This window comes from Salvelinus fontinalis, chromosome 20, assembly GCF_029448725.1.
Source record: "Salvelinus fontinalis isolate EN_2023a chromosome 20, ASM2944872v1, whole genome shotgun sequence".
Classification (NCBI taxonomy): Eukaryota; Metazoa; Chordata; class Actinopteri; order Salmoniformes; family Salmonidae; genus Salvelinus; species Salvelinus fontinalis.
This window is the reverse complement of record NC_074684.1, coordinates 5,160,384-5,181,376: the sequence shown is the minus strand read 5'-3', so window position 1 is coordinate 5,181,376 and position 20,993 is coordinate 5,160,384. Positions and strand designations below refer to the sequence as shown.

The 20,993-nt window shown below is 42.1% G+C and overlaps 1 protein-coding gene across 1 annotated transcript in view; it reads right to left on the bottom strand.

The window, feature by feature from the left end:
• LOC129817095 (opsin-5-like) overlaps positions 1-18,609 on the bottom strand; it is a 39,139-nt gene extending 20,530 nt beyond the window's left edge. Inside the window, exons 1-2 of the mRNA XM_055872048.1 lie at positions 18,596-18,609; positions 16,721-16,896 (exon numbers count right to left, since the gene is read on the bottom strand). Coding sequence (XP_055728023.1) covers positions 16,721-16,896; positions 18,596-18,609 — 190 coding nt within the window. The remainder of the gene's footprint in view (positions 1-16,720; positions 16,897-18,595) is intronic.
• Positions 18,610-20,993: the final 2,384 nt, after the last annotated feature.

The following is a 20,993-nucleotide window of genomic DNA, read 5'->3' as shown; positions in this document are numbered from 1 at the left end:
GTGTTCAGAGATAGATGGGAGGGATTGAGTGGAGCTGAAGGATGGGACTAAAAACAAACAAAAGATAACTATTGTAAAATATACAAATAGTAGTGAAGACATCAAAACTATGAAATAACACACATGAAATCATGTAGTAACCAAAAAAGTCTCACACAAACCAAAATATATTTGAGATTCTTCAAAATAGCCACCCTTTGCCTTGACAGCTTTGCACACTGTTGACATTCTCTCAACCAGCTTCTTGAGGTAGTCACCTGGAATGCATTTCAATTAACAGGTGTGCCTTGTTAAAAGTTAATTTGTGGAATTGCTTTGCTTAATGTGTTTGAGACAATCAGTTGTTTTGTGACAAGATAGAGGTGGTAAACAGAAGATAGCCCTATTTGGTAAAAGACTAAGTCCATATTATAGCAAGAACAGCTCAAATAAGCAAAGAGAAATGACAGTCTATCATTACTTTAAGACATGAAGGTTAGTCAATCTGGAAAATGTCAAGAATTTTGAAAGTGTCTTCAAGTGCAATCGCAAAAACCATCAAGCGCTATGATGAAACTGGCTCTCATGAGGACCGCCACAGGAAAGGAAGACCCCGAGTTACCTCTGCTGCAGAGGATAAGTTCATTAGAGTTACCAGCCTAAGAAATTGCAGCTCAGATAAATGCTTCAGAGTTCAAGTAACAGACATCTCAACATCAACTGTTCAGAGGAGACTGTGTGAATCAGGCCTTCATGGTCGAATTGCTGCAAAGAAACCACTACTAAAGGACACCGATAATAAGAAGAGACTTGCTTGGGTCAAGAAACATGAGCAATGGACATTAAGTCTGTCCTTTTGTCTGATGAGTCAAAATTGTAGGTTTTTGATTCCAACCGCCATGTCTTTGTGAGACGCAGAGTAGGTGAACGGATTATCTCCGCATGTGTGGTTGCACCGTGAAGCATGGAGGGAGTGTGATGGTGTGGGGGGGCTTTGCTGGTGACACTGTCAGGGACTTATTTAGAATTCAAGGAACACTTATCCAGCATGGCTACCACAGCATTCTGCAGCGATATGCCATTCTATCTGGTTTGCGCTTAGCGGGACAATCATTTGTTTTTCAACAGGACAATGACCTGACACACCTCCAGGCTGTGTAAGGGCTATTTGACCAAGAAGGAGAGTGATGGAGTGCTGTATCAGATGACCTGGCCTCCACAATCACCCGACCTCAACCCAATTGAGATGGTTTGGACCACAGAGTGAAGGAAAAGCAGCCAACAAGTGCTCAGCATATGTGGGAACTCTTTCAAGACTTTTGGGAAAGCATTCCAGTTGGTTGAGAGAATGCCAAGAGTGTGCAAAGCTGTCGTCAAGGCAAAGGGTGGCTACTTTGAAGAATCTAAAATATATTTTGATTTGTTTAACACTTTTTTGTTTAGTTCATGATTCCATTTGTCTTATTTCATAGTTTTTATGTCTTCGCTATTATTATAAAATGTAGAAAATAGTACAAATAAAGAAAAACCATTGAACGAGTAGATGTGTCCAAACTTTTGACTGGTACTGTATGTTTACAAAAAAATATATGCGGAATTGGAAATGAAGCAGACAATTACATTGATGGAAGCTAAAATCTATCTGCAATATTAAAGCTGATCCACCCCCTAAAAAGAGTCCCCCCCACTTCTAAAATCAAAGTTGTGCCCCTGGATTGTGGTAATTTGCTAGTAAAAAAGGGGAGATACAAAAACATTAGTTTGCAACCCCTATTTTAATTTGCTCCATGGCTCTGGCAGCCAAGTGTAGGTTATGGCATAAAGCTGTAACTAGAGACGGAAGAAGAAGCGAGACACCCCACTGGCTGTTTTTTTCTGGTTCAATGAAAGTCAATGAACTAAGTAGACCAGAACCAGCAGTTGATTACAGCATTTTGCCGTAACCTACACTTGTGTTCCTAGCTCCAACAGTGCAGTTGTATCTAACAGTATCTATCAAACCGCAAGAGTCAGACAAACGGTTTAGCTGAGACTCATCTCTTGACAGGTAGGCTGGTAGTCTTTTTCTGAAATAAATATTTTCACCCGACTAAATTGAAATGGTGCTCACACTTTTCTTAGCTAGCTAAGGTTAGCATGCTAGCTAGTTACACTGACGGCTGTCAGTCAGTGCCTTATTTGTTGTTATTTCCCTGCTACACGTGGAAATCACCACAAGTTCCCACCCCCAAATTCTGATTAAGTATAAGCAGCCTGCGTCAGTTTTCGAGGTGGAACCTCAACGAGAATTTCCTGCTGTAGGACAGGAATTACTCAAAATAGGTGCAGCAACTTCCTCTGAGGTGGGCCTTTTAGAAATCATAGCACTTTGCAGTGTAATGTTAAGGGGCTCACCTCAGCAAGTACCAACGCCACAGGAAAAGTAATTGTACTTTAAATGGAGGACTATTGGTTAAACCTATTTAATGCTCTCCAATAGGAACCTCTCCAAAGCGCCCTGCCCCCCGATGGAGATTTAATTTAACTGAGGGAAAATATTGTGGTGCTACGTGTTAATTCTTCCTCAACAGGCTTATGAACTGAATGTAATCAGTGAAAAGGCAGGATGTGAGGCGTTGTCCTTCAGAGAGCCAACAATCCTAGGTACCTTTAGTACCTTGACAGAACAATCCACAGCAACCTTGGCTAAAATAAGAGAATGGTGGATTTTCTCCTGGGAAATGATTTATGATGCATCTACACTGAAGAAAAATATAAACGCAACATGTAAAGTGTCGGTCCCATGTTTCATGAGCTGAAATAAAATATCCAAGAAATGTTCCATACGCACAAAATCTTATTTCTCTCAAATGTTGTGCACATAGTTGTTTACATCCATGTTAGTGAGCATTTCTCCTTTGCCAAGATCATTCACCCACTTGATAGGTGTGGCATATCAAGAAGCTGATTAAACAGCATGTTCATTACACACCTTGTGCTGGGGGACAATAAAAGGCCACTTTAAAATGTGCAGTTTTGTCACACAACACAATGGCACAGAAGTCTCAAGTATTAAGGGAGCGTGCAATTGGCATGCTGACTGCAGGAATGTCCACCAGAGCTGTTGCCAGAGAATTGAATGTTAATTTCTCTACCATATGCCGCCTCCAACGTCATTTTGGATAATTCGGCAGTACGTCCAACTGGCCTCACAGCTGCAGACCATGTGTATGGCGTCGTGTGGACAAACGGTTTGCTGATGTCAACGTTGTGAACAGAGTGCCTCATTGTGGCAGTGGGGTTATGGTATGGGCAGGCATAAGCTACGAACAACGAAGACAATTACATTTTAACGATGGTGTAACAGTATAACTTTAAACCATCCCCTCGCCCCGACACGGGCGCGAACCAGGGACCCTCTGCACACATCAACAACGGTCGCCCACGAAGCACAGTCGTTACCCATCGCTCCACAAAAGCCGCGGCCCTTGCAGAGCAAGGGGCAACCCTACTTAAAGTCTCAGAGCAAGTGACGTAACTGATTGAAATGCTACTAGCGCGTACCCGCTAACTAGCTAGCCATTTCACATCCGTTACACTCACCCCCCTTTCAACCTCCTCCTTTTCCGCAGCAACCAGTGATCCGGGTCACGGCACCAATGTAACAGTATAACTTTAAACCGTCCCCTCGCCCCGACACGGGCGCGAACCAGGGACCCTCTGCACACATCAACGACGGTCGCCCACGAAGCATCGTTACCCATCGCTCCACAAAGGCCACGGCCCTTGCAGAGCAAGGGGCAACCCTACTTAAAGTCTCAGAGCAAGTGACGTAACTGATTGAAATGCTACTAGCGCGTACCCGCTAACTAGCTAGCCATTTCACATCCGTTACAATGGCAATTTGAATGCACAGAGATAACGTGACAAGATCCTTAGGCTCATTGTCGTGCCATTCATCCGCCACCATTACCTCATGTTTCAGCATGATAATGCACAGCCCCATGTCGCAAGGGTCTGTACACAATTCCTCAAAGCTGAAAATGTCCCAGTTCTTCCATGGCCTGCATACTTACCAGACATGTCACCTGTTGAGCATGTTTGATATGCTCAGGATAGATGTGTATGGCAGCGTGTTCCAGTTCTGCCAATATCCAGCAACTTCGCACAACCATTGAAGAGGAGTAGGACATCATTCCACAGGCCACAATCAATAGCCTGATTAACTCTATGCGAATGAGATGTGTCACGCTGCATCAGGCAAATAGTGGTCACACCAGATACTGACTGGTTTCCTGATCCACGCCCTTACCTTTTTTTAGGGTATCTGTGACCAACAGATCAATGTCTATATTCCAAGTCATGTGAAATCCATAGAATTTGGCCAAATGAATTTATTTCAATTGACTGATTTCCTTATATGAACTGTAACTCAGTAGAATCGTTGTAATTGTGGCATGTTGCGTTTATATTTTTGGTCCGTATATATGCATTGCTGCCAGTGTCAGGTCGATATACCTCCTATACAAGGTTACTTTTGTGGCCAACTGAGATGTTTCCATTTTCACGTACAAAGAATTGTTTCAAAACGTATATTTTCTGTGAAACGTGAACATTTGCCTTGCTTCCCTGGGAGTCACATTTATCCTGGATGTTCAACTTCACATCTTCTGTAAATGTCAATGATAAACACTTCATTTAAAGCTTATATAAAGGTTGTTTCATAATAACCTGGAGACATTGGGATTATGTGGAAAACGGCTCGTAATAAGCAACTCTTAAGACCCCTCTTCACTCCCGAGTCATGTGATGTTGGCATAAAACTGGAAAAGTTTTCAAAAGCTCAATCCAAACTTTTCCAAAACCGTTTTCTTTTTAATTTTCCATTTCAAACGGTTTCGCTAAGGTGTGCCCTACCGAAGGTGACCCTGGTTAGGCTCGATTTCGGGAAGGAAGTTTTCGAACTCAGTGCTTCCCATTGAAGCATTATGTCTTATTTAGAGAATTGGACCTGAGCCAGGTGATGTTATGCTCCCATGACCCTCCACCACATAGCCCACACTACAGAACCACATCTTCCTCTGCTGCTGTGAAACATCTCCGGTGTTTAGACACACGCATGCACGGAAAACACAAACACTGATTCCACCAACATCTCAACAACCGCTCGTTTTGTTACAGCTACATGTGAGTTGCTCTGCGGTGTAGGTGAACAGACACAGGCATGAATCCAAGTCGTTTATAGAGATCTCTAATGACTCTGGCATGAATACTTTTTACTCTCCCAAGGGGCGTGTGCCGTGAGGACAGTTATTTGGCCAACACAAACACCATGATTACTGGACCACCATAACAATTGTAGTTCTTGCTACTGCTGCTATACAGAACCTCTGTGCCGTAGGTAGTACAAATGTTTGATTATGTTTAACTCGTAAATATAATTATCCCCAAGGGGAGTGTCCTGTTAGGACAATTACTAGGCCAGGAGAAACAGGAATACTGATTATTTGACCTCAGTAGCCTCCATGCAGTATTATCTTCTGGATTTGGGCATACCGGCAGACTTCTCTGGTTGTATATAATGTTTTTATCACACAGACAGGCAAACAATAGCTCGCTGATGCAAAAAACAACAAAATTGCCCTTTTTTAAACCTAACGCCATTAAAACTTGTCTCAACGGATGTTTAAAAACTTGTGAATAATATTATCCCTAATGGGAGTGTGCTGTAAGGACAATAGAACAACGAGGCCTGGATTCTGCACTTGTCTTTTAATTGCCCTGATGGTCGTGAAAATCACATTCACGTCAAACACTGGGGATGTTGGCTCAAGCGTAAATTACATTAAAAAAAGCCAAGTGCAGTGTGCATTTGATTGTATCCTGGCCTGATTATCTGACCTCCATAACATCGAAAGCTTTTATTTGCAGCTTCATGCTACAGTACAGCTGTGTGTGGTAGCTGCCTGGTCCCATTCTGTAAGTGCTGTGGACTCTTCTACAGTTGTCATGCCATGTGACTTTGGCATGACAACGAAGGAACAAAAAGAGAGAGGAGTCGCCTGAAACACGAACAAACAGCACTGGAAAGTCCCAGATTTAGATAAGCCAGAGCAATGTGTGGAAGGCAGGTAGGTGGGTGGACACAGACATAAATACATTTAGCCCCCTGTAAAAAAAAAAAAAGCCAACATAACCAATTGCTTAATCAGCATTATTCTGTGAGTTCAGTGGACTTCAAAATGACAATCAGTATTACAAATTAATGTTTGCTCAAAACCACTCAAAACCATGCCCACCATTATCACATTTCCCAGCATGCTTTATTGCAGGTGGATTTTCTGAATAGTTTGTTTCAATATCTGTGCTTATGCACGTACATTGATTGGGTGATTAATCGTATGCTACACAAAAATAAATACCATACATTTTTCTTAACTAATCCAATGCACTCATTACTGAGATGGCTGTTCCAGTTTATATGATTCTGGTACTCTCTATAACCACTCCATCCTACTCTGCAGTCATTTTCAATGCAGGTTGCGGGTGATTAAGTTAAAATTGCTGTATATTCTCACTCTAGCTGGATTCCAATAGAATACAATGCCAAATTGAGCCTGCAAAAAACATCAGTAAAAGGGTTAAGATCTATAAAATCCATAGTACTCCATCTAAGAGCATCATATCCCAGGCATCTTATTTGTGTTTCTCAAAACTGGGATAGGAGATTATTCACGTTATTGTAAATGGGATATGATGTAGTAATGTGCAGTTCGCAAATTATTCGTTATTTTTTAAGAACTATTTTTACTGACAGTAAGTCATGATTTGATTTTCTGAGTGACTCGTTCATTTCAGTCGTTCGTTTGACCTGGTGGCCACAAAGAATTCTACAGCTGGATTAATACGCGCTCCTCCGGTGACTTGCACTGATCAACAACTGTCTGTCATATAGACTGAGTGCACAAAACATTAGGAACACCTGCCCTTTCCATGACATAGACTGACCAGGTTAATCCAGGTGAAAGCTATGCTCCCTTATTGATGTAATTTGTTAAATCCACTTCCATCAGTGTAGATGAAGGGGAGGAGACAGGTTAAATACGGTTTTTAAGCCTTGAGACAATTGAGACATGAATTGTGTGTGTGCCATTCAGAGTGTGAATGGGAAAGACAAAATATTTAAGTGCGTTTGAACTGAGTATGGTAGTAGGTGCCAGGCGCACCGGTTTGAGTGTGTCAAGAACTGGCTTTTTCATGCTCAACAGTTTCCCATGTGTATCAAGAATGGTCCACCACCCGAAGGACATCCAGCCGACTTGACACAACTGTGGGAAGCGTTGGAGTCAACATGGGCCAGCATCCCTGTGGAATGCTTTCGACACCTTGTAGAGTCCATGGCCCGACGAATTGAGGTTGATCTGAAGGCAAAAGGGGGTGCAACTCAATATTAGGAAGATGTTCCTAATGTTTTGTACACTCAGTGTATGTGCGCAGGCAAAATAGATCACGCTGCAGGCAGCATAGAGAAGAAACATACATGTTTAGAACTGATAATTGATCACATGGCGCAAGAATGAATGCAAATAGTTGATTATTGAATGTTATGATGGACGCATCTTTGTAGAACCAAAACATACACAGCCTCTGCTCAAAAAAACTTGAGAATGAACCGTTTGGTGTGCTGCAGTTCGTGAGCGATGTTGTGCTTATCACTCTAACCGCAGTCAAGCAATGCATTCCGCCAAGAGTCGTTCACAATCTAGTACAGTTGCGGCCACAACTAGACCTCGTTTCAAATGTACCGATAAATAATCTTATTTGTATGCCTAGCCATCAACAAAGGTACATTGGTTAAAGCACGCTTTTAAAATTCTGTCACAAATGACAGCTCCAATAAGCCCCCTATGCTGAACGACATTTTGAACGAGAGGCTTGTAGAATCATTACTATTTCGAGTTGTCAGTTCACCGTTCGCCCGTATGGGCGTGCGTGCTCTGGGCATTACTGACTCATATGAACGAAATGAGTCCAAAGATTCGTTCTTTTGACTGAATGAGTCAAACATCAGATTCATTAAAAAGAGCCAAACTTCTCATCCCTGATGTCAACTCAAAAACAGAATACTTGAGTGTTTCGAAAAATAATGTGATATTGGTGTGCATGTAGACATCGTCAGTGAACGAGTTTTGAAATGAGTGGAATGGCTGGTTGAAGCGGAGTATGAATAGGAGATGGACAGCATTCTTAAGTTTGAGGCTCTTGCACAAAAGGCTCTTGCATAAAAACTTTGCTTAGCTATTGACCTATCCCGTTCTGCAAAAATGCCGGACAAGTTCAATAAGGGAGGGCTCATTTTCTCCCTTACATATTGCAATTTTGGATCGATCCATCCAAGAGAGAGTGTGTGTCTGTCTATGTGTGTGTGTGTGTGTGTGTGTCTGAGTGGGGGGGGGGGAGCGGAGCGGTCCGACCCGCCAACCAGGAATAGAAAATAACTAATGACCAGCCTGCTTGGGTAGCAAAAACACATTTAGGAAGTCAGGAAGTCAGGAGCCAGTTGCAGAGGGATGTGTTTGGTCCTAGGGTCCTTAGCTTAGTGATGTGCTCTTGTAACGGATGTGAAATGGCTAGCTAGTTAGCGGGTATGCGCTAGTAGCGTTTCAATCAGTTACGTCACTTGCTCTGAAACCTAGAAGTAGTGTTGCACCTTGCTCTGCAAGGGCTGCGGCCTTTGTGGAGCGATGGGTAACGATGCTTCGTGGGCGACCGTTGTTGATGTGTGCAGAGTTTCCCTGGTTCGCGCCCGTGTCGGGGCGAGGGGACGACGTAAAGTTCTATCTGTTACATTGATGCTGTTGACCCGGATCACTGGTTGCTGCGGAAAAGGAGGAGGTTGAAAGGGGGGTGAGTGTAACGGATGTGAAATGGCTAGCTAGTTAGCAGGTACGCGCTACTAGCGTTTCAATCAGTTACGTCACTTGCTCTGAAACCTAGAAGTAGTGTTGCACCTTGCTCTGCAAGGGCCGCGGCTTTTGTGGAGCGATGGGTAACGACGCTTCGTGGGCGACTGTTGTTGACTTGTGCAGAGGGTCCCTGGTTCGCGCCCGTGTCGGGGCGAGGGGACGGTCTAAAGTTATACTGTTACACTTTGAGGGCACTATGTTGTTGAACGCTGAGCTCTAGTCAATTAACAGCAATCTCACATAGGTGTTCCTTTTGTGCAGGTGGGAAAGGTTAAGTGTGGAGTGCAATAGAGATTGCGTCATCTGTCGATCTGTTGGTGCGGTATGCAAATTGTTTTTGGTCTAGGGTTTCTGGGATGACCGGCCTTTCAAAGTTATTCATGACTACAGACATGAGTGCTACCGGGCGGTAGTCATTTTGATAGGTTACCTTGGTGTTCTTAGGCACAGGGACTATGGCGGTCTGCTTGAAACATGTAGGTATTACAGACTGTCGGGGAGAGAACAGCTGGTGCTCTCATGCATGGTTCAGTGTTGCTTGCCTCAAAGCGAGCATAGAAGGCATTTAGCTCGTCTGGTAGGCTTGCATCATTGGGCAGCTCGCGGTTGGGATTCCCTTTGTAATCCTTAATAGTTTGCAAGCCCTGCCACATCCGACGAGGATCAGAGTCGGTTTAGTAGGAATGGATCTCAGTCCTGTATTGACACTTTGCCTATTTGATGGGTCATCAAATAGGAAAGTCTACAAAGTTAACCTAGTCTACTGATTAGCGATGTCTGGACAAGTATTAATCAGCAAGTTTTTTAAGAAAACCACCCAGATAAGATAAATGAATTGATGTTGAAATGCAGGAGAGGGACACTAATGCACACGACGAGCAAGCATCATGTCCGAACGAAACACAGCCTGCTAACATACAGACAAAATGGCTGATGCATGACCCAGTAGATGGGGTGAATTATTTTTGTGTGAAATGTGCAATCACTTGCTGCATTGACCCAAATTAGAGACCACCCTTGCCCAGAGGAACAGCTTTCCCATGAGGGATGCTATGACAATGTGTTCAGGGGGACAACAATAACCATGTCAGATGAGAGTACGATCCACGCTTTCACTGAAACTAGGCAGCAGTACATTCAGCATCTAATTGATTGGCTGTACAAGAGATTCCCCGAAGACGATATGGATTTACTGACCTGCTTTGACGTCGTCGTAAATCCTTGCTCGAAGAAATGGTGAGTTAAATAAGGAGCCTTATTGGCTTTATTTTGAATTTAATCAATAAGCCTAAAACAATAGATCCAATTGACCTACCGGTAGCCAAGGGGACAACATTTGTTTGTGAAGATGATTTGCATAATATACATGTGATTTCTCTCGTTCTGAGCACTGTGGGTGGATGCCCTAATGTGTTAAGCACCCAATGCATATGGATGTCCAGTCAATTTTTCAAATATCCAGTAAATTAAAATCTTGGAGACCCTGTCACACACACACAACCACCATGCATTGTTACTACTATTTATTATTTATCATGATGCTCAGCCAATTTAACCCTGATTTTATGCATATACAGTGCCTTCAGAAAGTATTCACACCTCTTGACTTTTTCCACAATTTGTTGTGTTACAGCCTGAATTTAAAATGGATTAAATTGAGATTTTGTGTCACTGGTTTACACACAATACCCTATAATGTCCAGTGGTGGAAGAAGTCCACATTGTCATACTTGACTAAAAGTATAGCTACCTTGATAGAAAGTTACTCAAGTAAAAGCGAAAGTCACCCAGTAAAATACTATACTCAGCAAACAAAGAAACGTCCTCTCACTGTCAACTGCGTTATATTTTCAGCAAACTTAACATGTGTAAATATTTGTATGAACATAACAAGACTCAACAACTGAGACATAAGTTGAACATATTCCACAGACATGTGATTAACAGAAATGTAATAATGTGTCCCTGAACAAAGGGGGGGGGGGGGTCAAAATTAACAGTCAGTATCTGGTGTGGCCACCAGCTGCAGTAAGTACTGCAGTGCATTTCCTCCTCATGGACTGCACCAGATTTGCCAGTTCTTGCTGTGAGATGAGTGACCCTACTCTTCCACCAGGGCACCTGCAAGTTCCCGGACATTTCTGGGGGGAATGGCCCTAGCCCTCACCCTCAGATCCAACAGGTCCCAGACGTGCTCAATGGGCCTGAGATCCGGGCTCTTCACTGGCCATGGCAGAACACGCACAGAACGAGCAGTATGACAGATGGCATTGTCATGCTAGAGGGTCATGTCAGGATGAGCCTGCAGGAAGGGTACCACATGAGGGAGGAGGATGTCTCTTCCCTGTAACGCACAGCGTTGAGATTGCCTGCAATGACAACAAGCTCAGTCCGATGATGCTGTGACACACCGCCCCAGACCATGATGGACCCTCCACCTCCAAATCGATCCCGCTCCAGAGTACAAGCCTCGGTGTAACGCTCATTCCTTCGACGTTAAACACGAATCCGACCATCACCCCTGGTGAGACAAAACCGAGACGCGTCAGTGAAGAGAACTTTTTGCCAGTCCTGTCTGGTCCAGCGACGGTGGGTTGTTGCCGGTGATGTCTGGTGAGGACCTGTCTTACAACAGGCCTACAAGCCCTCAGTCCAGCCTCTCTCTGCCTATTGCGGACAGTCTGAGCACTGATGGAGGGATTGTGCGTTCCTGGTGTAACTCGGGCAGTTGTTGTTGCCATCCTGTACCTGTCCCGCAGGTGTGATGTTCCCGATGTACCGATTCTGTGCAGGTGTTGTTACATGTGGTCTGCCACTGCGAGGACGATCAGCTGTCTGTCCTGTCTCCCTGTAGTGCTGTCTTAGGTGTCTCACAGTACAGACATTGCAATTTATTGCCCTGGCCACATCTGCAGTCCTCATGCTTCCTTGTAGGTTGCCTAAGGGACCCTGGGCATCTTTCTTTTGGTGTTTTTCAGAGTCAGTAGACCTGCAGCAAAGTCAGATTAGCATATAGGCATATCGTTTTTTTTTATGCTGATCTTAACTTTGTTGTACATGATGTCTCCGCCATTATTTCATATGACCGAAAACGACTTGTGGACATCAGAACAGTGATCACTAACCTTGATTTGGTTCGGCAGCACTAGACGTTCTGTTTACTCAGGCCCAGGCCCTAATCTCCGGGAGTTGAAAGAGGAAGCCGTGGCGAAAAAAAGGCAGTCGAGATAGACTGCCATTTTTCTATTGGCGAATGTGCAGTCACTGGAGAACAAACTGGATGAACTCGACACTATCCTATCAACGGGATCTGAAGAACTGTTATATGTTTCCCAGAGTATTGGCTGAACAAGGACATAGAAAATATACTGTATATCTATTAAGAAGTAGAATACCTCATGACAAGCTGCAGACCATACTATTTACCAGGAGAGTTTTCATCTATATTTTTTGTAGCTGTCTATTTACAACCACAACCCGATGCTGGCTCTAAGACTGCACTCAATGAACTGTATAGAGTCATATGCAAACAAGAAAAATGTACATCCAGAGGCAACGCTTCTCGTAGCCAGAGATTATATTGCAGGGAAACTAAAATCTGTTTTAACTCATATTTACCAGCATGTCACCTGTGCAATTACCAAGATAGCAAAAAATGTCCTCCCGCTTACTATTTGCCGCAGCCCTCTCCCATATGACCACTATAAGCCCTTGGCAGGCTGCCTTTGCAACTCTGAAATTTTGCCACCACTCAGAGAACATCTTTAAGCCCTAGGCAACCCATCTAGCCATAAGATCATTTGAAAGACAATAGCAAGGAATTTCTCTAATCTCAAATTCGGCCTGCCACTTTACAGCCAACCACAGCCAGCCAGAGGCCGCAAGCTGTTTTTGTTGTTTCTATAAATACCTTACATTTGTTGTGATTTTTATTTGATTAGATTTATTTGCCCATTTAAAAACACAATACAAACACACATGTGAACATGTGAACTTAATGCATTCACAATCACTGAGGACGACACAAAAACAAGTGACACACCTACCCAGATAGCAAAAATCCCCCCCCCCCCCACTTGCTATTTCTCTCTGTCGCTACGCCCATGGCTATAAATTCCTACCGCCATTGGGCGAGTGGAGTTTGCAGCTCAAGACGTAATTTACATCACTGGCGGGTAGCCCCCATTCAGAGGACCATATAAGCAGGCCGCTTTTGCATCTCTGGCGTTTAGCCTCCACTCAGAGGACCGTTATACGCTCTAGGCAAGCCATCAAGCCCTGAGATAATTTGAAAGACAATAGCAAGGAATTTCTCTCATCTCAAATTTGGCCTGCCACCTTCCAGCTAACCACAGTCTGTTTTTGTTGTGATCTCTAAACCTTAGCCGGCTTTTATTGTGATTTAAATTTGATGGCTACATTTGATGGCAACATGGCTTAAGGACAACAAAGTCAAGATATTGGAGTGGCCATCACAAAGCCCTGACCTCAATCCCATTGTGGGCAGTACTGAAAAAGCGTGTGCGAGCAAGGAGGCCTACTAACCTGACTCAGTTACACCAGCTCTGTCAGGAGGAATGGGCCAAAATTCACCCAACTTATTGTGGGAAGCTTGTGGAAGGCTACCTGAAACGTTTGACCCAAGTATAACAATTTAAAGGCAATGCTACCAAATACTAATTGAGTTTATGTAAACTTCTGACACACTGGGAATGTGATGAAAGAAATAAAAGCTGAAATTAATCATTCTCTCTACTATTATTCTGACATTTCACATTCTTCAAACAAAGTGGTGATCCTAAGTGACCTAAGACAGGCAATTTTTACTCGGATTAAATGTCAGGAATTGTGAAAAACGAGTGTGAGTTCAATGAGTGCTGATATGCGTAATGATGGTGACAGGTATGCGTAATGAAGGGCAGCCTGGCGCCCTCGAGCGCCAGAGAGGGGGAGCGGGAGCAGGCGTGACAGAAGGCTTTAGGAGAGATAATATTTAATAGTTTTAAACCTCCAAACTCATTTTTGTTATATAAATATGCCCATTTGACTTTATATGGTTTGAAAAAGGATTATCCTGGAGTCAGTAGAGCCATGACTAAATATGTAAGCTGCGATACCACTAGATAATTCATGAGGGTACTTTTCCCATAAATGGACAGGTGTTTCCCTCTCCACTTCAATTCATAGCCCAGGCATTTATTTGTTTAAACAGGCGCTTATTAGAGACAGGCTTCTATTTGAGCCAGGCGTCTATTTCCTTAATGCACACAGCATTTGCTAATTTGCATAGTTCATTGTTTAATTCCAGAATTCACTCCTACCATTTTAATACATTTCTTAATGTACTGCACTAATTTGTTTACATGTACACACTGTGTCACGTTCCTTTTGTCTTAGTATGCCTCTATTTAGAATTTAAAAAAACTTTTTCCTTGACATAATAATTTTTCTCCTCTTTGACTATGCATTTTCGGCAGTTCTTACTTGCGCCACTAGAGGGCGATCAGTCAAATTTTAGGGGTCTGTACTCCCAAAGTTGTTGCCTGTTTTTGTGCTTGGCAGTTAGCTAGCAGTTCAAAGCTGTGAGCAGCCAATGGCTAGCAGTTTATTAATGCCGATAAAAAAGCATGATTGCCATCATTTCTTTAAAATCATTATTACATTTCTTTATGTTACAAATCAAACATTAAACCTTGTAAACAATTCATTGTAATCCATGGTAACCTCATAAGCAATTCATTTAGAACCACCATTTATTTGAAACAGTCGTTTATTTGCTGAAACGTGTGCTGGCTATTAAAACAGGCGGCTATTTGAGACTCAGCATTTCATTAACGTTTTCTGTCAATGTTAATAGTTGCAAGATTGCTGAACACCAAGCACATCAACTTCACCATCTGCCCATTTCATTGGGAAACCATATGGAAATGTTAAGTTTGTACCTTTTTAGAGAACCAATCTGTAGTATAGTATACTTATCATATACTGAAAAAAAGATATAAACACAACATGCAACAATGTCAATGATTTTACTGAGTTACAGTTCATATAAGTCAATCAGTCAATTGAAATAAATGCATTAAGCCCTAATCTATGGACTTCACATTATTGGGAATACAGATATGCATTTGTCAGTCACAGATACATAAATAAAAACGTAGGGGCATGGATCAGAAAACCAGTCAGTATCTGTGGTGACCACCATTTGCCTCATGCAGCGTGACACAACTCCTTCGCATAGAGTTGATCAGGCTGTTGATTGTGGCCTGTGGAATGTTGTCCCACTCCTCCTCAATGTCTGTGCGAAGTTGCTGGATATTGGTGGGAACTGGACACGCTGTCGTACACGTCGTTCCAGAGCATGCCAAACGTGCTCAATGGGTGACATGTCTGGTGAGTATGCAGGGCATGGAAGAACTGGGACATTTTCAGCTTCCAGGAATTGTGTACAGATCCTTGCGACATGGGGTCGAGCATTATCATGTTGAAACATGATAGTGGCGGATGAATTGCACAACAATGTGCCTCAGGATCTTGTCACGGTTTCTCTGTGCATTCAAATTGCCATCGTTTTAAATGCAATTACCTTCGTTATCCGTAGCTTATGCATGCCCATACCATAACCCTACCACCATGGGGGACTCTGTTCAAAACGTTGACATCAGCAAACCGCTCACCCACACGACACCACACACGTGGTCTGCGGTTGTGAGGCCGGTTGGGCGTACTGCCAAATTCTCTAAAACGATATTGGAAACGGCATATGGTAGAGAAAATAAAAGCTCTGGTGGACATTCCTGCAGTCAGCATGCCAATTGCATGCTCCCTCAAAACTTGAGACATCTTTGGGCATTGTGTTGTGTGACAAAACTGCACATTTTAGAGTGGCCTTTTATTGTCCCCAGCACAAGGTACACCTGTGTAATGATCATGCTGTTTAATCAGCTTCAACTTTAAATTTGTCCAAATACTTTTGGTTCCCTAAAATGGGGGGACTATGTACAAAAAGTGCTGTAATTTCTTAACAGTTCACCCGATATACCATCAAATAAAAGCTGACAGTGTGCACTTCATAGTCATTGTATAATTCATTCAAATCCAAAGTGCTGGAGTACAGACCCAAAACTACAAAACATTTGTCACTGTCCAAATATTTTTGGACCTCACTGTATCTGAATTGCGACAGGAGTACTGGGGTGCTGTACCACACGTAAACATTCACAGTTTTAGATGTACATTTATCAGGAATCAACATAAATGTACTTTTTGTATATATTGTTTGTGTAGATATCCTTATTTCATGTATTTTCTAAATTGACATCAGACAGCTCACCAATGGAAGTATGGTTTCCACTGTGTACAGCATAAGCGACAAATGAAAAGCAACAGCTTGTGTGAAATCAATGAATGCACAATAACCATTCACACATCTAGATCACACATTACCAACCATTGAAAGACAACCATAATGCTTTGTGTCAAATCAATTATACAATAAGTGCTGCTTATTCTATATATCCACTACGGTATATTGCCTACCGATATGACTTTGGTGTAATATACAGTATGGCTATAAATTCCACTGAGAAATTAGAGAAATTAAAACGTAAAACAGCTCACACGCAAAGAGAGTGTGTACGGAATTTGAATCCTTTTACACTACATCATCTCTAATCACCATCTCCACAGATATCAATCATGCTCTCACATCAATCTGAAATCCTGTCATTTGTATTTCACAAATCCCAAACTACCAGCCTCATGCAGAATGCTGAACAAATCCAAAAGTAACTCACCTATCACTACTAGGTACGTGCCTGCCCAGTAGTCCACAGTGGGTGACAGTTTGGACATGTATTTGTTGTCCTCCTCCATCCTCCTCTTCCACAGACAGACCAGTAGGGACCAGTATTCACACACCCCAAAGGGTGCCAGCGATAGAATTTTACCTCTGACAGGGAAACAGGCTCTTCTGAGTAAGGCTTATTCTTCACATTATTGACATTACCACAGAAAGCATATTCAGATGTGCACATCACACACACACACACACACACACACACACACACACACACACACACACACACACACACACACACACACACACACACACACACACACACACACACACACACACACACACACACACACACACACACACACACACACACACACACACACACACACACACACACACACACACACTCCTGTCCTGTCCTCTTTCTATGCTCCTGTCAACATTTCACTTGCACCCGTTTGTGCGAACATCCTTTTTCAGCACTGTGTTTGAGTGTGTGTGGGTGTGTGTGTTGTGGTCGTCCCTACAACGACCTAAGTGCAGGGAAAGCCCCCGGGACCTGTCGTTCCAGAGGATTCTCATCAGAGAGGAGCCGCACCACAGCTTTACTGTAGTATTCATTAAAGTCCACCAAAACAATTACTATAATATATACTACAGTTTTCTTTTACTACAGTATTTATACTATATTTAACTATAAATACTAATATATAACAGTATACAACCAGCCCAGCCACAAGGGAAAGGGAAGGGAAAGGGGATACCTAGTCAGTTTCACAACTTTATGCATGCAACCGAAATATGTTTTCCGCATTTAACCCAACCCCTCTGAATCAGAGAGATGACATGGACGTCGATTAAGGCAGCCTCCCGCTGCGGAATGCGGAAAACATATTTCGGTTGAATGCATTAAGCTGTGAAACTGACTAGGTGAAACTGACTAAGCAAAAAATAGGTGTTTTTTAATAGCCTCCTTTGTTTTTATTAATATATACAATATATGAAATACTTTTGTACACTGTCTAGCATTCAAAATAATAGATAAATATCTCTAAATCCCCCAAACATTTTACAACATCTCAACACATCATCAGTGGGATTAGCCAATTTGTTAGCCCATAGTAGTTTCTACAAAGCAAATATAGATTTTGCAGTATAAAGGAATTACATATGTGTCCTTATTAAATAACAGTTAAATAAAATGGAAAATGTGTTATTTGTCATGTTTTTGTCATTTTGAAAGTGTTTTTACATGGTGCCAAAATCAAGGGACAATTACTACCGCAATTCAAGAAGCACCTCTTTTCTCCCAACAACAAACGCTGTCATTATCTTGTAAACACTTGTGCAACACTCAGCAGGTGCTTTAGTGTGTTCTTTCACTCCCGTAATCTTCTGGCAAGGTGAAACAAATCTGCCTGTCTGCCCTTGAGCAAGGCAGTTAACCCCCCAACAACACCTGTTCCCCGGTTGCTGATGACATGGACGTCGATTAAGGCAGCCTCCCGCATCTCTCTGATTCAGAGGGGTTGGGTTAAATGCGGAAAACATATTTCGGTTGAATGAATTAAGTTGTGAAACTGACTAGGTATCCCCCTTCTCCCTTCCCTTTGCCTTGTGGCTGGGCTGGTTGGACAAGGTCATGCTCCGCTCTCAAATGGCCATAAGGGGCTTTGATGTGGAAAATAGACATTCCCTCTATTGACGCTATAGTCTCCTTTCAAGGGATGTATAGCTTAGGAAAAAAAGGTGTGGAAACAACACGGAACGTTAGTTGAAATGAGAAGCGGGGAGTAACAGAAATGCTAACGCTAATAATGCTAATGTATAATAGTATATACGGTGCCTTCAGAAGGCATTCATTCCCCTTTACTTGTAGGCCGTCATTGTAAATAAGAATTTGTTCTTAACTGACTTGCCCAGTTAAATGAAGGTTCAATTAAAATGTTGTTGTGCTACTGTACAGCGTGAATTCAAATTGATACCGACAACTTGAAAATATGTTTTTACACATTTTTGAAAATTTATTGAAAATTAAATATAGAAATATATCTACATAAGTATTCACACCCGGGTCAATACTTTGTTGAAGCACATTTGGCAGTGATTGCAGCTGTGAGCTTTCTACACCTGGATTGTGCAACATTTGCCCATTTATTATTTTCAAAATGATTCAAGCTCTGTCAAATTGGTTGTTGTTCATTGCTGGAAAACCATTTTCAGGTCTTGACATAGATTTTCAAGTAGATTTAAGTCAAAACTATAACTCGGCCACTCAGGAAGATTCCATGTCTTCTTGGTAAGCAACCCCAGAGTAGATTTGGCCTTGTGTTTTAGGTTATTGTCCTGCTGAAAGGTGAATTCATCTCCCAGTGTCTGGTGGAAAATAGACAGAACTAGGTTTTCTTGTAGGATTTTGCCTGCGCTTAGCTAAATTCCATTTAATTTTTATACTGGAAAAGTCCCCAGTCCTTAACGATTACAAGCACACCCATAACATGATGCAACTACCACTTTGCTTGAAAATATGGAGAGTGGTGCTCAGTAATGTGTTCTATTGGATTTGACCCAAACATAACACAGAGAGGTGGCTGCCTACCTACAGATTTCATATCATTTGCCACTTTAATAAATGGAACGCTAGTCACTTTATTAATGCCACTTTAAGAATGTTTACATATCTCGCTTACTCATCTCATATGTATATACTGTATCCTTCACTATCTATTCTTTACAATCTATTGCATTTTAGCCGCTCATCCATATATTTTATACTTATATATTCTCATCCCGTTCCTTTACTAGATTGTGTGTATTAGGTTTTGTTGTGAAATTTGTTAGATATTAGGTTTTGTTGTGGAATTTGTTAGATATTAGGTTTTGTTGTGGAATTTGTCAGATATTACCTGTTAGATGCTGTCGGATCTAGAAGCATAAGCATTTCACTACACTTGCAATAACATCTGCTAACCATGTGTATGTGACCAATAAAATGTGATTTGATTTGATTTGACTTTCTAAGCACATTTTTACTCCTGAACTTATTTAGGCTTACCATAACAATGAGGTTGAGTACTTATGACATTTCAGCTTTTCATTTTTTATTAATTTGTCAAAATTTCTAAAAACATAATTCCACTTTGATATTATGGGGTATTGTGTGTAGGCCAGTGACAAAAAAATCTAAATAGAATAATTTTTAACAAAATGTTAAAAAGCTAAGTGGTCTGAATACTTTCTGAAAGCACTGTAATACAGCGTAATACTTAAACACTATTTACCATAAACAAAAGTTGCATAAATAGCATTTACATGCTCCAATACTATCTTACTCCTGCCTGGCTCTCTGTACACAATCTCATCAGCCGTTGGGCTCCAAGCCTCAGAACAGAACTCAGTCTCTCCACTCAGACCGCTACATTTGGGATTAACATGAACACGGAGGTGCTTAGGAAGACGACTGAAGCCTCAACCAGATAGATTAGAATATGTACGTGTTGTGTGTGAGTAGGTGAGTGAGACAGAGGACATCCAGAGGCTGTCAGAGGGTAGATGGTGTGCAGTGTGTAGAAATGTAATGCATAGAACCAGAAATACCTCCAGTAATTTCAACAGCTAAAGGAGACAAAACTAAGAGCCAGAAAGAAAGAACTCATGCAGGTAGACCTGGAAGACATGCTTTACACAACCTGACTGAACCACATTCTCACCAAAGATACATTTAACACGGCATCCTCGCTTTGAATAGAGTATTCCCTTTGTCAGGATGTGTGCAAATAGTTAGGCATATGATGAGCTCCTAAAGACATATATGTCTGGATCAGGACTCAGGAGAGAGAACAACATCAGAGACAGAAGAACACGCTTTAAAACCCTCTGTTAATAATGCATAATCCGTACTGAACAAAAATATAAACGTAACATGCAACAATTTCTAAGATTTTACTGAGTTACAGTTCATATAAGGAAATCAGTCAATTGAAATAAATTCATTAGACCCTAATCTATGGATTTCACATGACTGGGCAGGGGCACAGCCATGGGTGGGCCTAGGGAGTTGTTGGGAGCCAGGCCCAGCAAATCAGAATGAGTCTCCTCCCGCCCACCGGTTGGACATACTTCAGAATTTTCTAATACAATGCTGGAGGCGGCTTATGGTAGAGAAATTAACCTTACATTCTTTGGCAATAGCTCTGGTGGACATTCCTGCAGTCAACATGCTAATTGTACGCTCCCTCAAAACTTGAGAAATCTGTGGCATTGTGTTGTGT